This window comes from Mytilus edulis, chromosome 2, assembly GCF_963676685.1.
Source record: "Mytilus edulis chromosome 2, xbMytEdul2.2, whole genome shotgun sequence".
NCBI classification, from domain to species: Eukaryota; Metazoa; Mollusca; class Bivalvia; order Mytilida; family Mytilidae; genus Mytilus; species Mytilus edulis.
The window spans coordinates 11,127,086-11,151,235 of NC_092345.1; the positions used below are offsets into that span (position 1 = coordinate 11,127,086).

The window sequence follows — 24,150 nt, forward strand, 5'->3', positions numbered from 1 at the left end:
ATTTATTTTTCTTTTAAGTATTATATTTATAAAGATATTCCATATTTTAACTATTTTAAGTACTGAATTGTTTACAGACAAGTATTTTCTTTAAAAAATGCATTCCTTACTTTTGAAAATATATAGCTAACAATTTTATGTACCAATGTATCTTATGAAAATAGATTAAAATACATTAATATCATTTTTACCATTTTTTTCTCTTACAATATTCAACATATGACTTGAATGAATTTATTGACAAAACTAAAGTCTAGTCCTTGTTGTGGATTCTTTATTCATCAGTGCATTCTAAAGTTTGTGTGGATTCTTTATTCATCAGTGCATTCTAAAGTTTGTGTGGATTCTTTATTCATCAGTGCATTCTAAAGTTTGTGTGGATTCTTTATTCATCAGTGCATTCTAAAGTTTGTGTGGATTCATTATTCATCAGTGCATTCTAAAGTTTGTGTGGATTCATTATTCATCAGTGCGTTCTAAAGTTTGTGTGGATTCTTTATTCATCAGTGCATTCTAAAGTTTGTGTGGATTCATTATTCATCAGTGCGTTCTAAAGTTTGTGTGGATTCTTTATTCATCAGTGCATTCTAAAGTTTGTGTGGATTCTTTATTCATCAGTGCATTCTAAAGTTTGTGTGGATTCATTAATGAACAGGATAATTAGCTCAATGAAATAAAAAAAAGTTCTTGAGGTTGTATGCAGAACTTTTTAATACCATGGAACCAAGTTTTTTTTTAAATTTCGGGAATTTTTAAACAAAAGACCTAGATAATTACTGTAAAATAAAGTTATTGAGCCTGCTGTGTTTCTTGAATAATTATCAGTCACTTATAGAAATGCACTAGATAAATAAATATAAATTATGTAGGTGTTAGATTGGTGGCTACTCCCTAACATTAAACATAGTAACTTGATCATATATAGGATTCTAATTTAAGTTTTTTTTCTTAAATATGAGTCTTGAGTTGAGTGTTTATTTCCTTTTGTGTATTAAACCCTTAAATGAAATTATGTATCTTCATATCATAAAATTTATATAATATTAATGTTATTATGAAATTGAATGCAGAAAATAATATTTTTTGACATTTGTTTACACAGGAATTTCTTGAAAGAAACCAGACAGCCCATTTGGCATTTATAGTGATTTAAAGTTGTTTCAAGGGAGATAATTCATAATTACAACCTATTCAAGCTGATAAATTGCCACTAAATTTGTTTACATTAGGACCATTTATCATGCCTAGCTATGTAAATAAATAGTAAGTCTGTTATGTAATGTATATAGGTAAAAGTAAGAAAACCATTGAATTACAAGTGATATTTATTTTTGATTTAGAAAATCTGGAGATTGCTTCAGTTTTTGTCTTATTTACCACCCATTCAAAGTTTATAATAACAAATGCAATGGCAACATTAGAATACCAAAATATCTCAATCAGTCCCTTGAAAAAAGTTTAACCATACCAAAGATAAATAAATAGATTTATTTCAATTAAATGTCAATAATGTTACATAATGTAAAATACACAAATGAACAAGGACAGACTGAAATTTTTAAATATAATTAATTTGTGGTATAATACATGATGTATTCTAAAATATAACTGACATGCAGTCAGGATTGGGCTTATAGAAAAAGAGAATAATGGGCCAAAAATGTAATTAATAGAAGAAATGGACCAATGGAAAAGGGGAGGGGTTTCAAGAAAATAAAGGGTGTTTAAAGAATTAATAAACAAAACAGAAAAATTAACATTCCTTAAAAACATAAATGTAAAGTGGGTAGGAGTATTCAAAGGTGAAAATAGCAGGGTCTTTGCACTAATTAATCTGTTGTCAGTTATGTCAGAGTCTTGCACTAATCTGTTGTCAGTTATGTCAGAGTCTTTGCAGTAATATGTTGTCAGTTATGTCAGAGTCTTTGCAGTAATCTGTTGTCAGTTATGTCAGAGTCTTTGCAGTAATCTGTTGTCAGTTATAGCAGAGTCTTTGCAGTAATCTGTTGTCAGTTATGTCAGAGTCTTTGCAGTAATCTGTTGTCAGTTATGTCAGAGTCTGCAATAATCTGTTGTCAGTTATGTCAAAATCTTTGCAGTAATCTGTTGTCAGTTATGTCAGAGTCTTTGCAGTAATCTGTTGTCAGTTATGTCAGAGTCTTTGCAGTAATCTGTTGTCAGTTATGTCAGGGTCTTTGCAGAAATCTGTTGTCAGTTATGATTATTTGAAAGAACACCTCATTGTTTATGAGTTTAGGCATTGAGTAAATCGTAGTTTCTGCTTCTTGCACTTAAATTTAACCAAAATTGGCTGAAATTTAGGGTTATTGTAGTCTAGAACTAATACATGAATATCTATTGGAGCCAAGCATGATGTAATAGACAGTATCTAGTCCAAACTATATTCCTGACATGCAATTCTATTCTATTTTTTAAATCCCCCATTATGACAACCGACATCAGTATTAATTTATTAACTGGAACATTAACTCAACTGTCATAATCTGGTGTCCTTTTACAACCTGTATTATGAATTACTAAACCAGAAAATTTTGACACTTTTTGTAACTTAAATAAGTAGTAGGTATACACAGTTAGGTGTGTCTGTCTGGGTCCTGTAAAGAAAAGGTAGGCTTACATATACATATAGTTATTTTAATGGCAATTTTACTAATGTTAAGTAGGCAAATAAGATATTGCCAATTAAAAAATATATTTAATGTTTGGCATTTATGATGTTTTTCTATGTGCATCAAAGCTTACTCCATTTTTTTATACAATTCTGGATTTTTTTCTATGTGTTTCAAAGCTTATTTGTTTTGTTTTTCTATGGGCATCTATGCTAATTCCACTTTTACGTAACATGTAGTAATGGTGGAGTTTTTTTTTTCTACATGCATTGTGACATTTCATAGCATGTAAGCTATAAATTGTTACACACTAGTCATTTTAGAGTAACATTTTGTGATATTTATTCAGTTGCATTTTTTTTATTCATGCAAATTTCCTATTCCTTGGTATACAACTAGGATTTACTTTAATATAGGCCTACTTGTGTTATTTCGGCTCTTGGAATCACATTCTTTTGTAAGTAACAGATATGCTTGAGTCTGAATTTACTTTCTTTATTTCTTTGTTTTTGATAAACTGTTTCATAAGCATTAAAGTTTCAAAAAGGATTTATTCATGAAATGTAACTGCCCATTTATTTTGCCCAGAAAATTACACATTAGCCTATATTTTCTGTGCCAAAAAAATACATATGTAGACCTTTTCATTTTGTCTGAAAATGCCTGAGACAAAATGCCTGAAATCATGCCGCAACGACTCAAGATTTATTTTGTATAACCCAACTGATACCATAGCTGAAAAAGCTTAGATTTTGTACAAAGAAAGATAACTAACTTGAAAAAAATCCTATGCAAGGTGCATTTGTTTTGAATAATCTTTTAAAAGTAGATGTTGGAGATTATATAGCAGAAATAGATCCAGCTAGATGTATACAGAAGCACACCTGGAAGTTTTTACAGAAAATAAAACGTTTCATTAAATTGAGAATATACATAGTAACTAGCAGTTCTGTAAATATTTGATTTAATGTGTCAATAAATAATCTGTTGGTTAAAGTGATGAAACATGTATGTTTTAATATATTGTAGACAGGGAGACACCAGTCTTTCATTTTTTGTTAAGGGGAGAGCTAATTTTTGTTATGTTTATCCTTTGATTCTATTTTTTTGTTTTTAAAGATAATAACTTGGCTTCAGAAGGAAGTTGAAAAAAAAGTTTGTTTCCATAGAAAAATTAGAAAAAAAATAGTTCTTCAAAAATAATTCCTGTACGGTAAATGATTTAAAAAAAATTAAAGTTGAAAAAATAGAGAGAGCATCCCCAACCTCCAAACAATACAACTTATAAAATGTTAGGTCTGTGCCTAAAATAGGCTGCTTTGAAATTAGACATGTTAAACTTAACAGTATCATATAACACTAGATTCACATCTGCATTTTCCCCATCACTTTAAATGCTTCAGAAGCAGATCCAGATGAATGTGACAGAGGAAAAATCCAAACAAACATAGAAGGGGCAACAATTATGCAAGTGCTGATCGTATAAAATCAGGTCACAAGTTCTTCTAACCAGAGTAAATCCATATCTGCTCAAATTTTGTATAGTGAAAAATAATATCATTCAGAATGGGAAAGTGGAGGATGTTTTAAGAGGTATAAATTTTTATTACCAAAATTTGTTTTCCAATTTCTAAAAGATCTAATTGAGCTCCTCCAAGCTGAATAGATAGATATTCAATATCTCAAAATTCCTATTAGTTTATCTTATGTAACAGAAACCTCAGGTGTTGGACAATATAATAGATAATGATATTCATCAATGAACATCAATGATACATCTGCTTCATTACAGTTTAAACCACAGGTGTGAGACTCTAAGGATTTGAAAAAACTATATTTTATAAAGTTTGTGTTTACAAATTAAACAGATCTTTTTAAAGTATAATACCTTACAAAATGTTTAGATAACTGTCAATGGGAATTTTAAACCATATAAAGTTTTTACACTAAAGTAAAATCTCAACTTTGAACATATATTTTTATAAAGAATCTATCTAAAGATACTTTTTTAGTCATTCAAATTTTTATTAAATGTCTATACGATTGATCTTCTGAAAAATGTATCCGCTTAGTCTAGATTTTTTTGACAAAATTTGATATAGTTCATGTGAACATTTTAAATCTTTCTCATAATGTAGTTGAGTAACCCAAATTATCTTTTAATGATGAAGGATTTACAAAATAACTGTTTATTAGACTTTTTTTATGAAACATTTCTCATAATAATGTTTACCTTCTTGAAGTATATGGTTTTTAAATCTTATATAATTAAATTTTGATCAAATTCCTATCAATTTTATCTTCCGAATAAAGAAACCTTGGAATTAAAGAGATATCATAGGGGATAAAAAAAAGAGTTCCCATTGAAAGGATGTTGACCGGTTGATAAGGAAAGCAAACAGTGACCAAAGTTTTGTGTTCCATAGTTTAATTTTGACGAATTGAACAATAAAAAGGCGGTCACTTTTAAAAAAAATGTAATAATACAGATGGAGTGCTGAGTCAATGTGTATGTTTATAAATGTCTGTGATTTTTAATGGATTTTTAATTTAATTGAATTGTAATCAAACAAGGTTGAAACAAATATAGAATAATATTACACGGGATTGATTTGGATTAAAGGCAGTTTATTTTATAGTCGTAATCAGTGTGATAAACTTTGTACATGTATACTGCATGTTTAAATTACTAAATGGTAGAAAATTACTCTAGAAAGGATTTAATGCACTATAAACTGTTTGTGGATAGTTGGACAGGTTCAACTTACTAAATCGGTAAAAGTTATTTGAAGTATAAACTGCTGTTCAGGATCTCAACTAGTTTTGATAAAGAAGTGTGCTTTTTATGTGTTTTAATATTTCTGATTTATTTAAATCTTTGGCTGACTGTGGTCTGATCAAGTGATGATATTTTGGATTAAAGTTATCTAAAGATCAACCATTGTATTTATGAAGTCTTTCAAGTTTATATTTAGGGTTCTATATCTTAAGTGATGTGGATGATAAGACACTATAAAGGTTGAATAGAAACATGGTGTTCTGGTGTTCAATTTGCACAAATACTTATTTAACGGATAAAACCTTCTGAATTAGTATTTAAAATCTTTGATTTGATGTTATGACAGAATTTTAATAAAGTCGATTTTGTAAACAGACACAGCTTTTGCAAGTTATGAAAATTGTGACAATGAATTCAACGGAAAATAGCTTGTATCTTTTAATTTGAAGTGTCAGTAATTTGATGATTTATTGGATATACTTGACTATTGGATACAACAGGTTTTCTGAAGCTTTTTGAAGATTGATGCTTGTAGCTTTTCCCAAATGGATATTATGACTAATCCACTGACAAATGAAGATTATATAATGTGTGTTCATATTGGTGAAATTTGATGTTTTGTCAAAGTCCAACATAAAGGGCAATGTTATTTTTTATATAAAATTTCCAGTTACATTATTGTATGCCTAAAGTGATGATATTTAATGAAGTGAAATATATCAGTGACAAACATACCTTGTTTGTACATTTTACACATTTTTAACACTTTTTTTCTGAAAAAAACAATTTTAATTTTTTGTTTTGCATAAAAAAGACTGATACGTTCAAAGAAGATGCTTTTAGATGATAATGATAAGAAACTGATGCCTAAGATATAGTTCAACGGAAATAGATATTATAGATTATGATTATGAAATATAATTTTTTTTCTGGATGAAATATAACAAGGGTTTGATTAGAGGTAAAGAGCTCAATTGACTGGGATTGTTTTATTCTATACACCAGTGACATAATATTGCAATTAGAAGATAAAATTGTCCATTTCAAGTATTGGATAGTGTTATGATTAGAAAACGTTCTTTTGACAGAGGGAAGATAGTTCGTAATTGATGATTTTTTATGAAGGATTAATGGAAAACTATAGTTAAATTGGCATGTGGTTTGATGATTTGAACAAATATTTGTTGAATCCGTTTTGACATGGAAAAACCAAAACTAGAGGTGCATGTTGTGCAGTTGAATTACGTAAATAACTAAAAAGTGCTGCAACCTAAAAAAAATTGTAAAGCTTTTGTTATAGAGTGTTAGTTTTGTTTGGAAAATAAATAAAATTGTATCTGAAATGGAATTATCAACCAGACAATTACAGACAGGGAGGAAAAGATTGGATGAACTTACACATAACCTGTGCAGGTAATTAGGGATCTTTTCATTCAAGTCTTTTTTTTTTTAAATATAGTTAAATATTGATCTGGAAAAAAGTAAATTAAAAAGGGGGTAGGGGTTTTAATATTTTTTATTATCAACTTTAAATTGGTTATTTGAGTGCAATTATTTTTAATAGTGATAAGATTTGATGATCATTAGGTTCAATAAAACATCTAGAGGGTATCAGAATTGTATGGTAAATGGTATCATGTCACTAACAAATTATACATCACTGAAGATTCTTATTTTAGGCAAGTTTTCAGAGATGATTATCATGGAAAAATGACCATGGAGTCTTAAAATGATAGTCGGTTAATGTAACCTGTAATTCACAGAGGTCAACATACATTGTGACATATGCAATAAGTTATGAATTGCCTGATCAAAAAGTTTGAATATATGTGATTCAACTAGCTGTATGTGCTAGAGTAACTTGTTCAGGTTTTAAATCAACCTCGATTACACCTGTTTCTCTCCATAGATAAAACTGTCTAAGAGACGGTGGAGGGGTATTTATGATGTTTTTCTGTCAATTTCTATGTCCATCCCTTTCAGAATTTTTAAAAGGTTTGGGTTAGAGGTAGTTGGTTGCCAAATCTTAACTTGAAACTTGGTACACAAAAAATTGTTCATTTTGAAGTAAATTTTACATCACTTATGCCAAATTAGGTTTTTATCCAGATTTCGTCAATTACTGAATATGGGAATACGATAGTGCAAGTGGGGCATGGTGTTCTATGGACAAATATTCTAATATTTTATTACTAAAATATTGTGAAAAAATTATCATTAATTAAAAGGACACGAAGTTGAAGTTTAGAAATAAAAAGATTGAAGAAGATCAGAGTTTTAGACTTAGAAACCTCAGTCAAACTTATGTTGATACAAATTAGATTTTAATAAGCACAATTTACGCCCTTTAAAGGGTCAATGTAGATAACAACAGGACAATATATAATATAAACAGTAAATACATGTACAGTATGCATAGGCAACCATGATATTCAGTACAAATGAAACAATAATATTTGGTACAAATAAAACTTAAATGCCTCTTGTCCTCAGTGCTAGTAACTTTTTAAAAAAGGGAATCAAGCAATTTCACTTGTTTCTTATTGCTAATGCCCTGAGTTTGATATTTCATTATTTTGTTTCAATGAATATAATTATCCCTATTTGAATTATTTTCTCAGATTAACAAGTATGTTTTATTTAGAATTAAAAAAAGAAACTAGAGTCATCCTCTATTGCGTAATACATTTTAAAAAGTGTTTTTTGTTAAAGGTTACTGTTGGTTTAAGCAAATAATCAAAATGGCAAATATGTGACGAGCTATTAAATTGATTTAAATTATTAGTTTATGCCCTAACAGATTCCATGACTTTTTTGTGAAAGAAATCTTCATAAAATACATGTACCAAATTTTTGCTTTTGAAAACTGTATTTGAGAGAAATTTAAATGAATTTAAATATTTGATAATTAAAAAAAATATATATGGTCTAGAGTTGCTTCCCCTATTTAACAGAGATTTTTGACGAAAGATGTAGAAATCATTCATATAAATATTATTTAATGCTACATAAAATACTGATGAAGCTACTAAAATAACTTCCTATCAAAATTATAAGACAACTCCCCTGGTGTGTCTTATCCTAAAAAAATAGCTGAAATGTTGTTTATCAACTGTTTATCAAAGTATACAAACATTGCTTGTATTTTTCTGTGAACTGTGTGAAGTTCTACTCTATGAATGATTAACTGCTGATTAGAGGCTAACAGTCTGATTTCCTTACTTAATTAAAATGTGACTTTTGATTTCTCACCTGTTGAGGAAATGATTTGATGTTCGTCTGAGGTTTATAAGTAATTGAGGTAATAAGCAGGTAACACAAGATTTTTGAAAAGGTAAATTTAGGATTAAATTTCGGTGATTTGTTTATTGGTAAAATACATCAGACATCAAAAGATGTAAAATGACTTTATATGAAGGTGTCTATCAATCTTGTGCTATTGAATTTGAGTTCTTTCCTATTCTCCAGAAAATTAAGTTTTCAGTACCACTCACATTGAAATCTGGTTTCCTTTTAAACCATTCCTTTTTATTTCATCTTTTCTAAGGATCCAGAAACAGGTCCAGGATCCAAAGACAATGTGATAGTTTAATACTTTATACTGAATTTCAGAATCTAAAAATTTTGATATTTTAATTGATGCAGTGGCGGATCCAGAACTTTTCCTAAGGGGGGACCCGCTGACTGACCTAAGGGGGGGGGGGGGCACTCCAGTCATGCATCAGTGATTCCCTATATAATCAATCAAATTTTTCCCATGAAATACAAATAGCTAGTTTTTACATTCTACTGTGAGTGAGTATTTGGTGAGACCCTCATAGGAAGTCAAAGGTCGTAGAGAACCCATAGTAGCAGTTGTACCATATGGCTACATTAATATGAGAAGAAGAGTATAGGGAGGGTTGTTATTATTTAGGTTATCAGGACTGAAACATGTTAATTTTGTCAATGAAATGTTATGTAATAAGCAACTTGACTATATATTTATAGACTGAGACATGTATTCTTGTCTCTTAATTGGCTTGCTTAATGTCACTTATGAATAGAACCTTCAGTGGTTTGGGATTTTTTACATTTGATATAGCCAGTAGATTAATTCTGCTTGTGACTAAATTGTAAAAGTGGGAAAAAATATGTTCTTTATTGAATTTATTTGAGAATACATATGAAAGTCTGCATATAAGTTTGAATGTTATAAGTAAAAAAACGTTGTATTTTCTAATTTCAGGATAGTATTGGAACGACAGCAGGTGATGGCCCACAAACATATAGCCATACCAACATGGCTGGAGGCCTTGGGACTGTCAGAGTATAACGGGCTGTTCCATCAATATAATGGAGTAGAGGTAAGCTTGCATACCCAGCCACATTGATCAATGCTCTAAAACTGTTAGAATATAACATCCATGCCATGATTTGAAATATAGATAGTAAGCGATTTTAGGGATATAATATTTTGGTAGTTTCTTTCAGAAATTGGACTTCATGAATATTATAATTTAATCAAATTTGCATGATTTAGTTAGCATACCACACAATTGCACACAACACACATACATTCTCACCCATCTAACCTTTCCAAACTTTTTCAGTAAAATATACTAAAGACGGTACTATTTTTTGTAATCTTCAACTTTGAAATCAACAATAAATTGAATATGTTTAAATTATACTATAAACAAATATTTGGAGAAAAATGTCATATAAATCAATTTCAGGATTTGATCTACCTTGGTGAATCAGATATTAAAGACTTAGGATTGAAGAATGGAGCCCACAGAGCTAAAATTGTGTCTAGCCTTAGACTTCTTAAAGACAGATATGAGAGAGGTAATGGCATATGCATACATTAGCATAATCAAATAAGAAAATATTTCTGAAAATTTGACTTCATTTTAAGCTTACCTGTTTGTAGAAAAGTGTGATTAGATATAAGAAGATGTGGTATGAGTGCCAATGAGGCAACTCTGTTTCTGTGAAGAATGAATTTATAACAATCTTGTTTATAGTAAATTTTTAAAGCAAAGTACTAGTAATATACTGTGGATTCTCAACTGTTGTTGTGGTACCTATTTTTGTGAATTTTGAAGGTATACAGTCTTGCTTCCATCTTGTGGTATAGGTAAACCATACATTAAATGTTCAAAGAAATATATATACATTTTGTACAGGCTGGTTAGTAAACTTTTGCAAAACTACAAAATCAAATATCCACAAAAATACAAATTTCCACAATCCACAAAAATTGGTGCCCACGAAAATAACTTAATCTAAAAGTCATAGGTGATGCTTTAGTAACATGTAATATTAAAAACAAAGATCTTGGTGACTTTACAATCAAGTATTTGATCATTGGTATTGTGTTATTTGAAATGTTTTGCCATAAAATTGTTAGGTGTACTCTGTGCCAAAGTAAAATATGAAAGATACATGATAAATTTGAATAAAGATTATATAGTAACAAAAAAATGCATTTAAGACTCTTTAAAATTTTACTATTAAAGTAAGACATAATAAGCTCAAATAACATCAGAATTTAATTCCCACAGAAGTTATGCACCTTGGGAATCGTATCCAGATTATACTTATAAATTGCACTAAACAAAGTGTAATTTCTCCTAAGGATTCTTGTTCTAAATAGGAAATATTTTATAAGAACTTCATTTACACGACTGAGACAAGATCTGTTTTTTGTTTATTCCAGGTCATAAAGCAACTCCAGTTATACAGAGAAGTAACAGTGCTTCAGCTCAGTAAGTTTACTGCTATTGTGTTTAATTTGATTCATTTGCATAAATTATATATATTTGGATTTTTTGATGACAGCAAGTTATTGGTAGCCCAGTTTTTAGTATAAAATTACACTGAGTAGGTATTAAAAGTTATAAGATATCAAGGGCCAGGCAATCAAGAACCAAAAGTCTAAGAAAAATAAAGATAACCAGCACGGCCAAAAGGACAAAATGATTGTAAAAGACAAACAAGTCTGAAAAACATTGAATAAAATCCTGAAAATTCTAGTTTTGAGAATGGCATTATATTTTTCTTCATGAAATTGTCTAGCATTATCATTGTAATTTGATTTAAAGCATAAAAGGTCCTGCTTATCTGTGGCCACTTAGAATGGAGAAATTATACCTCAAAAAATGGCTTGTTGTCTCTGAAATGTTCTAACCTTAACATATAAACAATATTGTCCCAAGATGACCCGATTAATTATATGTAAGAATGTAAATTACTAATGTACATATTAATCAGTGTGATGCATTGTTTTAATACCTGCTGATGATCTTTATTGTTAACATAAATTATGAAAATAACATACATTCTATATAAAGGTTTATGGAAAGCAAAAAAACATATTTGCCAAAAATTCAGGATGATTATTTTTCAAATTATTTTGAATAAGTTTGTCTGAAATTAACATTCATGAAAAGGTTAACAAAATAACTGAATTAGTATAAAAAGTGTTCACTGATTTTCAATCAAATCTGAAAAAAAAAATTCTATGATTTCACACAAATCTTCAGGCTCTTTTATTTCACGAATACATTTTCTTAATAAAATTTGCCTTGTATAAAAATTGTGATAAGCCCATTTTAATTAAATTACCCTCCATTTGACTTTTTGTATCAGAGTTGCTGAAATATTTTTTTTCTCAATTTTTAACTTTAACGGTTATAAAGTTATTAGTTAATTGTTTCTATGATTTTAAAATTGATGAACATAAAATTGATAAAATTGGTGTTTTTTGCTCTTTGGGTGGGTTGTTGTCTCTTGGCACAATCACCATTTTCATTCTCGATTTAATAGGATATCAATCTATGTGTGAGATACATACACTTCTTTTTTCACAATTAATGGGAAGGTACTATTTACGTATGTATTAACACATTTGTTGTAATTTTTTTGTAAGATATCCATTTAAGGGTCGTCAGATTATAAAAAACACAACAGCAAGTTGTGGTTAAATAACCCCTAAAGCGACATCATATCATAAAAACGCAACGTGTGGTTAAATTACCCCTTAATTTGTACAGTAATTGAATAGTGGTTAAATGATGAAGTCAGTAGGATACTTTTGTGGTCATCTTTAATCCTCGGTGACAGATATGATTGATGGTTGTAGGTCACATGACACTTCCCATCAGCATTTACTAACTAAGGTTCATAATTATTACTTTAGTAACCTCACAAGAACAGGTTATATACATGTTGATCTCTACGGTACTTGGGATAAATAGGAAGTTTTAGATGTTAGTACACATGTTTTCCTTCTGTTTACTAAATATAAAAAAGTGGAAGAAAATGATGATTTTTTTTTAAGGAGAACAAATTTTTTTTTGGGGGGGAGTGGGTACATGTTGATGATCTGCATTTTAAACATCAATTTATGAAAATAATATGCATTCTATATTATTCAATTTTTAAAGAGGAGGCATTTGACATTATGTCCCTTCCTGAATATACTGTATTGAAAACTTCAAAGACAATATGATTATAGACAAAATATATGTAACTATCGTTTGGCTTAAAAAGATAAATAAAAAAAGATAAATTGAAATTATCTATGTTTACTGATTACTCTTGCAAGATACCAAATTATTATAGATGCATTACAAAATGTAAATTTTAAGAAGTTAGTCTAATTTTGAACTGAATGATGGATTGACTTTAATGGGTGAACATTTTTATTTAAACCATGTAAAATTCTCATTTACACATGTTTTCTACATAAAATATACTAAATTATATGCACACATTTCTCAACTATTAAAGATGCAGGTGTGACAATATAATCAAAATAATCCATAGAAAATGATGTAGCGTTTGACATTTTTGAGTTGTACCACTTTTTCTGAGCACACTAAAAAACACCAAACAAAAACATAAAAAAATGAAATTTATCTTAAAAGATACTATTTCAGTATTTGCTACAATAAAAAATATATTATTACTAATTTGTTGACAGCTGTGCCATAAACTAACAATCAATACAAGATTAACCTTTTGACCCTAGAATACCCATGATAGCATGTTTCCATTTTATAACTAAATATAGGAGAAACCTCAAGTGGTCTCCACTTATAGTTTTATCATCCTCTCAGAGTAAGGATATGGGTTGAAACAAGTATTTGTTCACTTAGGAAGTAATATTAGACTTGAACGGCCTATTGACATGACAACTAACTGAATATACCAATAGGTTGGACATATTCTCATGTGATATTAGGATAAACTTGGTTCCTTTGAGGTAAGGATATAACCTTATTATTGGATGTCCACCCAATAATTGGATAAATTTCAAACATATGTAATGCACTAAAAAATAAAATAGAAGTCTTTAAAAAAAATGTTCCCCAACTTTTATATGTTATTGGTGTCAATTTATTTCTTATTTCATTTTGCCTTGTTAGGATATTTTAAATTTTATATATAATTAAAAAAAATAATTATTGGCTTGCTTTTCAATAAGGATATAAGACCCTTAAGAATTATACTGATAAATATTTATATCAATTGCCTTCTGTATCCCTCAACATAGCTCCTCCGCATAGCTCTCATATAGACCTTTATCATTAGTATGACCTGAAGTAGCCCTGATTGTCACTAGCAAAGAGAGTATATACTGAATCTAAACAACTTTGTTCAGCAACAGATGTCATAATTTGTAACTGCTGATGACTACCTACATGTTTGAAATATTCTAGGCACAGATGTTATGTGTCATTGACATGATGCTGACAAAGCCAAAAATTCTGCTATACAGTAATTCTTTTTTGGGGGGGATATGATCTTATGTCTTTTTCTTTCTCATTATGTCATTGAGATGACGAACAATTATAAAAGGGGATATTCATCTGCATTTGGCTTTTTGAAGTTATGTAAAGGAATTATTTTGTCATGAACTAACATGTGCAACGTATTCTTAATCCTTCCATAATTCAGCTTAAATTTTTATATAGAGCATAAAATTAGGAGCAAATTTCTTATAGCTAGATTATAGAGGAGTCAGTTAAAAAGAAAATGTGTTGAAAAAACTGTCTGAAGCCAATAACACTAAGAACTACTGACAAAGTAAGATAAAAAGCTAAAATCTTGAAAACTTCTAGATAAATTGAAATTGATAGAATAAAGTAAGGTGTGATTGATTACATCCCAGTGGTTTCTTATAAAATTTGAAAATCAGATTATTACATGGGACATCTGCCAGAAATTTGATGTTTTGAAGTCAGTGTCAGTTAAATATGATAAGAATTTACAATCTCTGTTTATTTACAATTTTATGACCAGTTTTTGTCCTCAAGCATAAATCATATGTTATGATATCAAAATCAATGAAATGTGTCGCTCACATTCACCTTTATACATATACACAATTATAGGATATATATGTATTGGATAGGCGGGTTCAAAGTAATGTATTATATTTTTCACACTTTTTACCAATTTTTTGTTTATTTTTTATTCATATTGATTTTTATTTCTATTATTGTCAAATGTAGATATTAATCTGTGTATTTTGTAACTGCATGGTAAATTCTGGGTCAAGTTACTTTTTTCCCTGTATTAGAGAATCAATAAGAAATGTTCAATACTATTTATAATTTAACATACATTTTTAATGTGACTGTTATGGTGACATTTGAAAAAAAGGTGTATAATTTTCAAGCAGAATTTTAAAGAATCTTATACCGTGTTCACACTATAAAATTAGCAATGGGTCGAAACCGGGTGAATTAACCCGAATTAATTACCCCAGTTCACACTTGATAAAAAATTAACCCGGGTTGGGATTTTCCCTCTCAACAAAAATACTAATTTTAGCGCCAAAATTGTACCCTGCATCTGTCAACTGTACATATTTACATTTTTTTCATCACAGATGCATAATTTCAAAGTCTGAATTTTTTTACTGCACTCCTGGTTGCTTTTTAAGGAGTTCGCCGATCACCATCAACCACTTTCAGTGTTTTAAAATAATGGCACTTTATCCAAATTGCACCCAATTTTCGCCCCAAAAAGCGACAGCAATCAGGGTTTCATTGTTTTTCATTGTGAAGGTTTTTCGACATAGGTAAATACACTTATAATACTTATAATATAATATCACAGGACTTGCTACCACAAATTTAATATGGGTTATATAAGTTTTGAACCTTATAAAATTATCGTAACTGGACGGCTGTCAAAATATGACGTCATTCAATATATGATGTCACGTAATAGTTACGTCACATTAAAGAAATATTTAAGCAAACATCATATATTTCACTATATATAGCAACAACCTCAGATTAACTTCACTTGCATTCACATTTAGAAGTAAGGTAGTTAACCTGGGTTCGCCCCACATTAACTCCACCTCATATGAGGGTTAATTTTAAACCGGGTTCGCCCCAGTTTAAGGCGTTCACACTACCTAAATTTAACCTGGATTAACTAATTCGAGTCGAACCCCATTTAAAAAGGCATAGTGTGAACAAGGTATTAGTTTCACCCAAGATCTGTATCAAATTAAAGTTACAATGCCAATTAATACAATTTATACTTGAATATTCAAATCATGATTAGTCAAAGATAAATACTTTATTTACAATATTATAATGTAAAGCAATTGTTATAAAAAAGAAATATATACTGAACTGCATAAAAATTTTATTTTTAACATTGAGTAATTCAATATAAAAAAGAAGATGTGGTATGATTGCCAATGAGACAACTGTCCTCAAAAGACCAAAATGACACAGACATTTAAAACAACTATAGGTTACTGTACGGCCTTCAACAATGAGCAAAGCCCATACCGCATAGTCAGCTATAAAAGGCCCAGATAAGACAATGTAAAACAATTCAAACGAGAAAACTAATGGCCTTATTTATATAAAAAATGCATGAAAAACAAATATGTAACACATAAACAAATGACAACCACTGAATTACAGGCTCCTGGTTTAATTAGAAAAGGCAATTCCATTTGTAACAGTATAAATGAAGCATACTTTTTTAATGCTAAATTAAACACCTATTTCATTGCTTCAACTTTAAATGAGACTAACAACTTCTGAAATACATTATTATAAGATATTAGACTAATTATTTGAATAATTGACTTTAAAGTACTGGTTACCCCTGGTTTTTGGTTGGGTTTGAATTGCTTACTCTTTAGTTTTATATGGTTCTTTTATCTTTGACCATGGTGTTATTTGTCTTTCTTCCACTTATGGGGTTTCATTCCCCTTTTTTACAAAAACAAATCCCACTTAATTTCTTACATAATTGTTTATAAATGTTAGACTGATCATTTTGAATCCTTAGTTACATTTGTAGATGACACACACTGTCCACATTAGGAAGGTGTTAAAGATCATGTTTTAAAGGGAAGGCTCATTGAAGACATAACAATTAAATGTAATTAACCATTTGCAATATGTTGTTTAGTTCTTAAAGTTTAAATTTTGGTTGTTAATAAGAAGATTTTCTCTTTTGAAAGGTAGTTAGCCTTTTCGTGTTTTAAAGTTCAAGTTGATGTTGTGTCATAAATTTCTTTGTCACGGTCTATGTCTGTTTACGCTTCATTGTATGTGCATTAATTTTATACAAAATATTTGGATATTTTTCATTTTAAGGCCGTCAGTGTCATTGTGTGTGCATTAATATCATATAAAGTGTTATAATATTTTTCATTTTAGGTTGTCAGCGTCGCCCCCTACACCAACTGTATATTCACCTGACTATCAGGTAGTGAACGTCGCACCTGGAAGATTGGAGCATGATTTAATAGCAGAATTACAAAGTGAACCATCAGAATTGAAACATTGGCCTTGGTATCATGGTAGTATTTCTCGACAAAGAGCTGAACAATTAACTCGTAGAACTGGGGATTTTCTTGTGCGTGACAGTAGTTCTCATCCTGGGGATTTTGTATTGACTTGTAGTACTAAAGGAGTACCGTTACATTTTATGATAAATTCAGAAGTGAAGGAACAAGTAACTCACATCCCTTTAATATCTTACAGATTTGAAGACGAACTTTTTGGATCTATTCAGGATTTAATACAATTCTATATGGCGCATAGGAAAAAAATAACAAAATCGTCAGGTGCTGTGATAAGTAACCCAATAGCTAGAACAATGCCATTGAGTTATTACGATACAAAATATGGATTTATGAGTAGTTTGAATACAACAGGACATTACACACCAAGTGGTGGTACGACTCCAAAACCTAGTCCGTTTAATACTCCTTCTGGTACCCCTAACACAAGTCCACGTTCACAAAGACGTCATCCAACAAGATCAGGAAGTCATCCACTATTGCCTGTGGACAGTGAAACATTTGTCCACCGTGTTCCACATATTGACAGATCTGACAGCTTACCTGTCATACACGGCAGAACAACACCACCAAGAAATAATCAGACTATACCACATGTTGTTATCCCACATTATCATCAGCGAGCTGGCAGTGAACCAGTTCTGGGACCTTCTCCTGGTTACAGTGTCATTCAGAATAATGGACAGAGTGACAAATTTCTGACTCCACATCCTAACAAACTGTCGAATTCTAATTCAGATAGTGATTTAAATAAACCACCACCACCAAAACCGAGTAGGATTCCATCAATAAAATATAAACAGAAACCATTGGTTGTAAAACGGACTGAGGTTCAGGTGGAGGACGATAGAGACTATACTGACTATATGCAGGTTAAACAAGCGCCATCTTGGTTGAAAAATCCTGCATTTGAGAGAAATAATAATCATACACAAGACACAAATGACAATTTCATAAAAAATTCTTCGGAAGATTATGATAATAATTTTGAAAATGAAAAACAACATCCTAAGGAAAATGGATTGACTGAACATTATAAATGTGTTGATTCTAAATCTAGGAAATGTTCAGATACTAGATTTAACTTCCTGGATCAAAGAGATTATTCTGAAATTCCTGATATCCCAGTGACTCTAAATGAATCTGATGACAAAATCGCATTACAAAATGATAATCGGAATAGTTATGCTGATTATGATGCACCTAAAACAATGGACAGACAAATTTCTATACCAGAGATTGATATACAGTCTAGCTTTCATCCTAAATTATTTTCTTCTTCATTGTTGACGGATGAAAACAAGCCATTAGAACCTGCAGTTTTAATTGATGTAAAAAATGTTCTGTTAACTGGGGATCCTAAAACTTTAGCTAATCATATTACAAAACTTGACCTTGACCTTTGTAAGGTCGTTGAGGAACATGACCTAGGTGTTGGTGTTATATCAGGATTAGAATTACTGACACTTCCACAAGGCAGCCAATTGAGACAAGATATAATAGAAAGGTATGATAATTAATAAAGTTGCTATGAAAGAAAGAGTAAATGTTTAAAATATGCTGAGTAACTTCCCTTTGTTATAGGGCTTCAGTGTCTGAGTTGTCTGAGAAGCCAACTACTGTACCACTACCCTGTCAACACTGCATGTTGTAGGTGCTGCCATATGGGATCCAATTTTATTCCAGTACTCATGGTACAATGTATTATTGTCAGTCTTCCTACAGAAGGTCTTGGTTATTTCTTGTCTCTCTGGCATCCCACACTAATAAAAACTGACCGCCAAAAAAAAGCCAGCAGTACCATGAGTACTGAAAGTGTTTTTTTTTACAAATATTAATCAATCAATCACTCCTTCCTTTTGTCATGTTATTCAGTCTTCATGTTAAACTTTTGAATCTACAAGGCCAGTGCTCAATTTCTTTTTAAATCTTTGTTAGATTCTATTGGAATGAAGGGATGATTTTTACAGGCCCAACAGCATTTTACAAGCCTGGGCTACTGGGCCTGTGGTTATAAGTAGAGACTGCTTCATGTTTTCCTGAGAAAAAACCCATAGATATTGGTAATTTCTTACTTAGGATGTACCAACTAAATAATTCACCACAATATTTGAAGATATAAACAACATGTAAATATTTTTGTGGTATTTTGATGTGCTCAATATTTCCCACTTACAAATATGTGTGAAAATATGCAAATTTATGCAAATTTTGTCATTTTTTTGTAAAAATTAGAATATTGCCATGGCTTTTAACTGTTAAATATCTGTTTAAAATATTTATAAAAATTCAAAGATATTACATTTTAAAGTTTGCACATACTTAAATATGCTAAAGATCATTTTTTTGTCGAGCCTGCAACTTTTGTTGCAGAAAGCTTGACATAGGGATAGTGATCCGGCGGCGGCGGCGGCGGTGTTAGCTGACTGCTTAAAAGCTTTATATTTTAGAAGGTGGAAAACCTGGATGCTTCATACTTTGTATAAAGATGCCTCATGTTACGAAGTTTACGTCAGTCACATGTCCAATGTCCTTGACCTCATTTTCATGGTTCAGTGACCACTTGAAAAAAAAGTTCAGATTTTTTGTAAGGTTGAATTCTTTCTTATTATAAGTAATAGGATAACTGTATTTGATATGTGCGTACCTTGCAAGGTCCTCATGTCTGTCAGGCAGATGTCATGTGACCTTGACCTCATTTTCATGGTTCAGTGGTCACAAAGTTAAGTTTTTGAGTTTTGGTCTTTTATTTAATACTATATGCAATAGGTCAACTATATTTGGTGTATGGAAATATTTTATGATCTTTATGTCAGTCGCCCAGGTTTTATTTGACCGTGACCTCATTTTCACGGTTCATTTCAGTGTTAAGTTTTTATGTTTTGGTCTATTTTTCCTAAACTATAAGTAATAGGTCAACTATATATGTTGTATAGAAGCATTGTTAGCTGTACATGTCTGCCTGGCATGGTTCATCTGACCTTGACCTCATTTTCAAGGTTCATTGGTCTTTGTTTAGTTATCTTGGTTAATGTTAAGTTTATGTGACAGTTGTAATGAAGCTTAGCTTTATACTTAGGACTATCAACATAATATCAATGATTAGTATAGAAGGCGAGACATTTCAGTGTGTGCACTCTTGTGTACTTAAATTACATGGATTTTTAATACTTTATTTTTGTAGGCCCAAAAGAGCAATATTCCAACTTTTTTTTAAAAGATGACAAAATTTGGTAGTTATTGGGCTTGAGGATAATACTATTATTGTTGTCTCCTTTTGTAATCTTGCCAATCAAAAAATTCCTTACTAAAAAGTTTGATAAATACTTTTGTTAATGTCTATCATATTACAATTATTGAATTGGCAGTTTGTTACATCACTTATTTCTCATGATAGAATGAATATGATTTATGATGAATCTCCTTTAAAATGATAGAATAAAATAGAGAAATGAAAATTTACAACAAGCTTTTAAAGGCAATTTTATGCTACAAGTTTTGAAATTGTTTCATATTTTTTTGTCCCCACAAACTTGAGGGGGGATTAGATTTTAACCTTGTCAATCTGTGAGTCCTTCATTCCGCTCATGAATCAGGATGTCCCAAAATTGGTTTCTGTTCTGTAACTCTCAACTAAATGTTATGAAACTTATACACTCTGCTTATTACCATAAAACATAGATCAAGTTTAAATTTGGTAGGTGTCCCTTCTATCTTTCTAGAGTTACATCCCTTTAGAAATAGAGAAATTGCTGAATTGTTCGTTTCTATTCTCTTACTTAAGTTTGTCTCAATCAAATGTAATAATTGATTGATTGCTGTTTCAATTCAACATTAATGTGATATTTCGTGGCGTTCAATTTTTATTGTTGGAGGAAGCTGAGGTCCCTGGAGAAAACCACTGTAATAGTAATAACTAATGAAGTTAAGTGCACCTGCACAATCAGGGTTCGAAACCAACAACCTTAGTGTTAACTGGCTAGTGATAACAGAAGGTGAACCATTTAGACCACTTGGCCAGGGAATTTCCACATAGATAGATATTCCCTTATTACAGTTGTATTATACTTAACTTTACCTCAAAATGCATTTAATTTAAAGGATTTTTTTTTTATAAAACAGGTGTTACTGTACAAAGATTTTCACCATGGTAATGATTTTAACTTGTCCTAAGATTGTGGAAAGAGCCTCCATGTTGAGTCAGTGGATCCAGACAGCAGTACATCTTAGATCTACACTGGGCAATCTGTTGGGGTTTGCTAATGTTATGGAAGGGCTGATGAGTCCTCAGGTAAACATATTTTCAAGAAATATTTCATATGAATATTAAATTTTTCATTTTCTATATATTTCTAAGGAAAATCTGGGTATTCAGGAACATAACTTGTATGTTAGGATGTCTGCTCTTTCATATTTAATGTTTGTTTTCTTTGGCTTTTTCTTAGGCTTTTGCAGTAAATTCATGTTTATTATTTACCCTATATTTTGAATCATATCTGTCTTTCACTGTTTCTCTTATTTATTCTTTCATCCTTCCATGTTTTCAATTAACTGGCTATTATCAAAATCAAGTTGAATTATTTTTCTACATTTATGAATCTAAACTTGTTCAAAGTTTTTATAGAAATTGATGTCTTCATGCAGCTTAATGCTCCCATTTTTTTAATCTTCTGCATGTTATTTTTCAGATTCAAAGATTGAAAGACACATGGTTAGTTTTACGTCAGAATCACACCAACAGTGCTTTTGTGTTTGACACTAAACTCAAAACTGCATTTAAAACTCTGAATGATGGGAGTGGGTTACTTCCCTTACAAAATGTCTGTATTCCTGACATTGCACCACTTGTTGTTTTACTAGAGAGAGATATGGACACTACATCCATGCAGCTGCCATGGGAATCATCTGATCCTAACTCAGGACTGGACATTCTATTGACGCATTTAGATACGGCAAGGCTCGTAACAGCTCAGTGTGGAACTTACAGAATTAATGGACAATCAATCATCAAGAACTTTACCGAAGATGTAAAAACTTGTGATATATTTAGAACAGAATTTCATATGAGAATATGTTGGGGTGCTAAAGGAGTAGTCGTAGGTAGAGAAGACCGACAATCAAAATTTGAACAGTTGTTGACAGTGTTATCAAATCGTACAGAAAGTTCAGATGATGACGGTACAGCTGTCTAAACATACTCCTGCTAATTTTATTGAAATGTGAAAGAGTTATTTCCCTTGACAGTGTTATCAAATTGCATGGAACATAATATTCCTAAGTTAGTTAAAATGTGAAAGAAAGAGTTATCTCATCCTGATAGGGTTATCAAACTGTACTGAGAGTTCAGAAGATGATGGCGTATCAAAGTGTTCAAGAGTTATTTCACTTGACAGCATTATGAAACTGAAAGTTCAGAAGATAACAGTGTATTGTAATGTTAGAGTTATTTCGGTTTATTGTATTATAGTAAAAGTTTAGAAGATGATGGTGTATTAAAATATTGAAGAGTTATTTCCCTTGATTAAGTCCGGGTTATCAAATTTTACCTAAAGTTCATAAGATGAAAGTATATTAAAATGTTAAAGAGTTATTTCCCTTGACAGTGTTATCAAATCTTACTAAAAGTTCAATAGATGATGGAGGATTCAAATGTTTAAGAGTTATTTCCCTTGACAGTGTTATCAAATCTTACTTAAATTCAAAAGATGATTGTTCAGTGGTATCAATATACTCCTGTTTAAAATATTATAATTTGAAGGAGTTATTTTCCTTTAATTTTAAATAACATATGCAATATCTCATCTTGTAGGTAAAATAACTGAATACAATTTTTTTTATATCACTTAATGAGTTTCTTTCCTAATCAGTTTAGTGAAGAATGTTCTGGAATTGTTACAACTGTAGAGGAATTGAATCAAAGAAGTCAAATCCAATTGACCTGGTAATGATGATGTGTTTTGATAATGAATTCCAAACATATTTTCAGGCTTTTCCTCCCATAACCTTTACATTTTTGTTTAGGGTTCAGAACTTTTCAAACAAGTAATTTTTTAAAAATCTGTATAGATATTTGTAGGTGACTCTTTTAATATAACAGTGTGGATGGGGTCTTCAGAATTGAGAATAATTGGCTAAATCTACATAAAAATAAAGAATACAAAACTTTAGGCCAAAAAAATAAAGAATAGAGATCAATGACCTCAAAACTTACATAATTCAAGAACCCCCGAACTGGACCCTCTTATATTGCCTTTGATTTTCATGCTAAGACTGAATCACAAGTTAAAACAAAAATATTGTAGTCATCTAATGTTTGTGACCACTTTGACGTATATTGTAACGTATATATTGTAACGTATATATTGTAACGTATATATTGTAATGTAACGTATATATTGTAACGGTCTCAAATAATGTATGAATAGTGGTTTGAATATGGGTCAGATAGCTGACTGAAGGACTGAAGGATTCAGATTATGTTTCATTTCTGAGCATTCTGTCAAGTTTTTATCCATAAATTCAGAAAAATAATATTTAATTCTTTACTAGCGCCTGTAATGTATATATATTTTTTGGAAGAATACTTTGGTTTATTGCTGTTGTAGATTTGCAATGACATAAGATGTTAACATGTGCTTCTGATAAGAAACATGCCAATTGAACATGAACATGATGAATGTAATGAAAAGGGGTGAAGACACAAATGATAGTATTGAATATTTAACACAATGTGATTAAAATCAGATCTTTTACTCTGCTCCAATAGATTGTTTGTCGCTCATAAAAAAGCCCAAGACATCCCATAAGGGACCATGTTTAGTGACCTTTTTATTTATCTTATAAATTCTTTCCCTGCCAATTTAGTTTCAGCATTTTTACTATCAAAACATTAATTGGTAAAC

The 24,150-nt window shown here is 30.4% G+C and overlaps 1 protein-coding gene across 6 annotated transcripts in view; it reads left to right on the top strand.

Annotated features, from left to right (window-relative positions):
* The window catches only part of LOC139511435 (breast cancer anti-estrogen resistance protein 3 homolog), a 45,999-nt gene extending 22,569 nt beyond the window's left edge, over positions 1-23,430 (top strand). For 4 of the 6 annotated variants that reach the window (XM_071298186.1, XM_071298185.1, XM_071298187.1 and 1 more), the window contains exons 2-7: positions 9,638-9,755; positions 10,128-10,239; positions 11,114-11,162; positions 17,103-18,755; positions 21,371-21,539; positions 21,937-23,430. In XM_071298186.1, coding sequence (XP_071154287.1) covers positions 9,638-9,755; positions 10,128-10,239; positions 11,114-11,162; positions 17,103-18,755; positions 21,371-21,539; positions 21,937-22,440 — 2,605 coding nt within the window. In that variant the 3' untranslated portion in view covers positions 22,441-23,430. Of the gene's footprint in view, positions 1-2,571; positions 2,629-5,437; positions 6,823-9,637; positions 9,756-10,127; positions 10,240-11,113; positions 11,163-17,102; positions 18,756-21,370; positions 21,540-21,936 lie in introns of those variants that run through there. The other 2 variants (XM_071298189.1, XM_071298184.1) reach the window with 2 other exon arrangements.
* Positions 23,431-24,150: the final 720 nt, after the last annotated feature.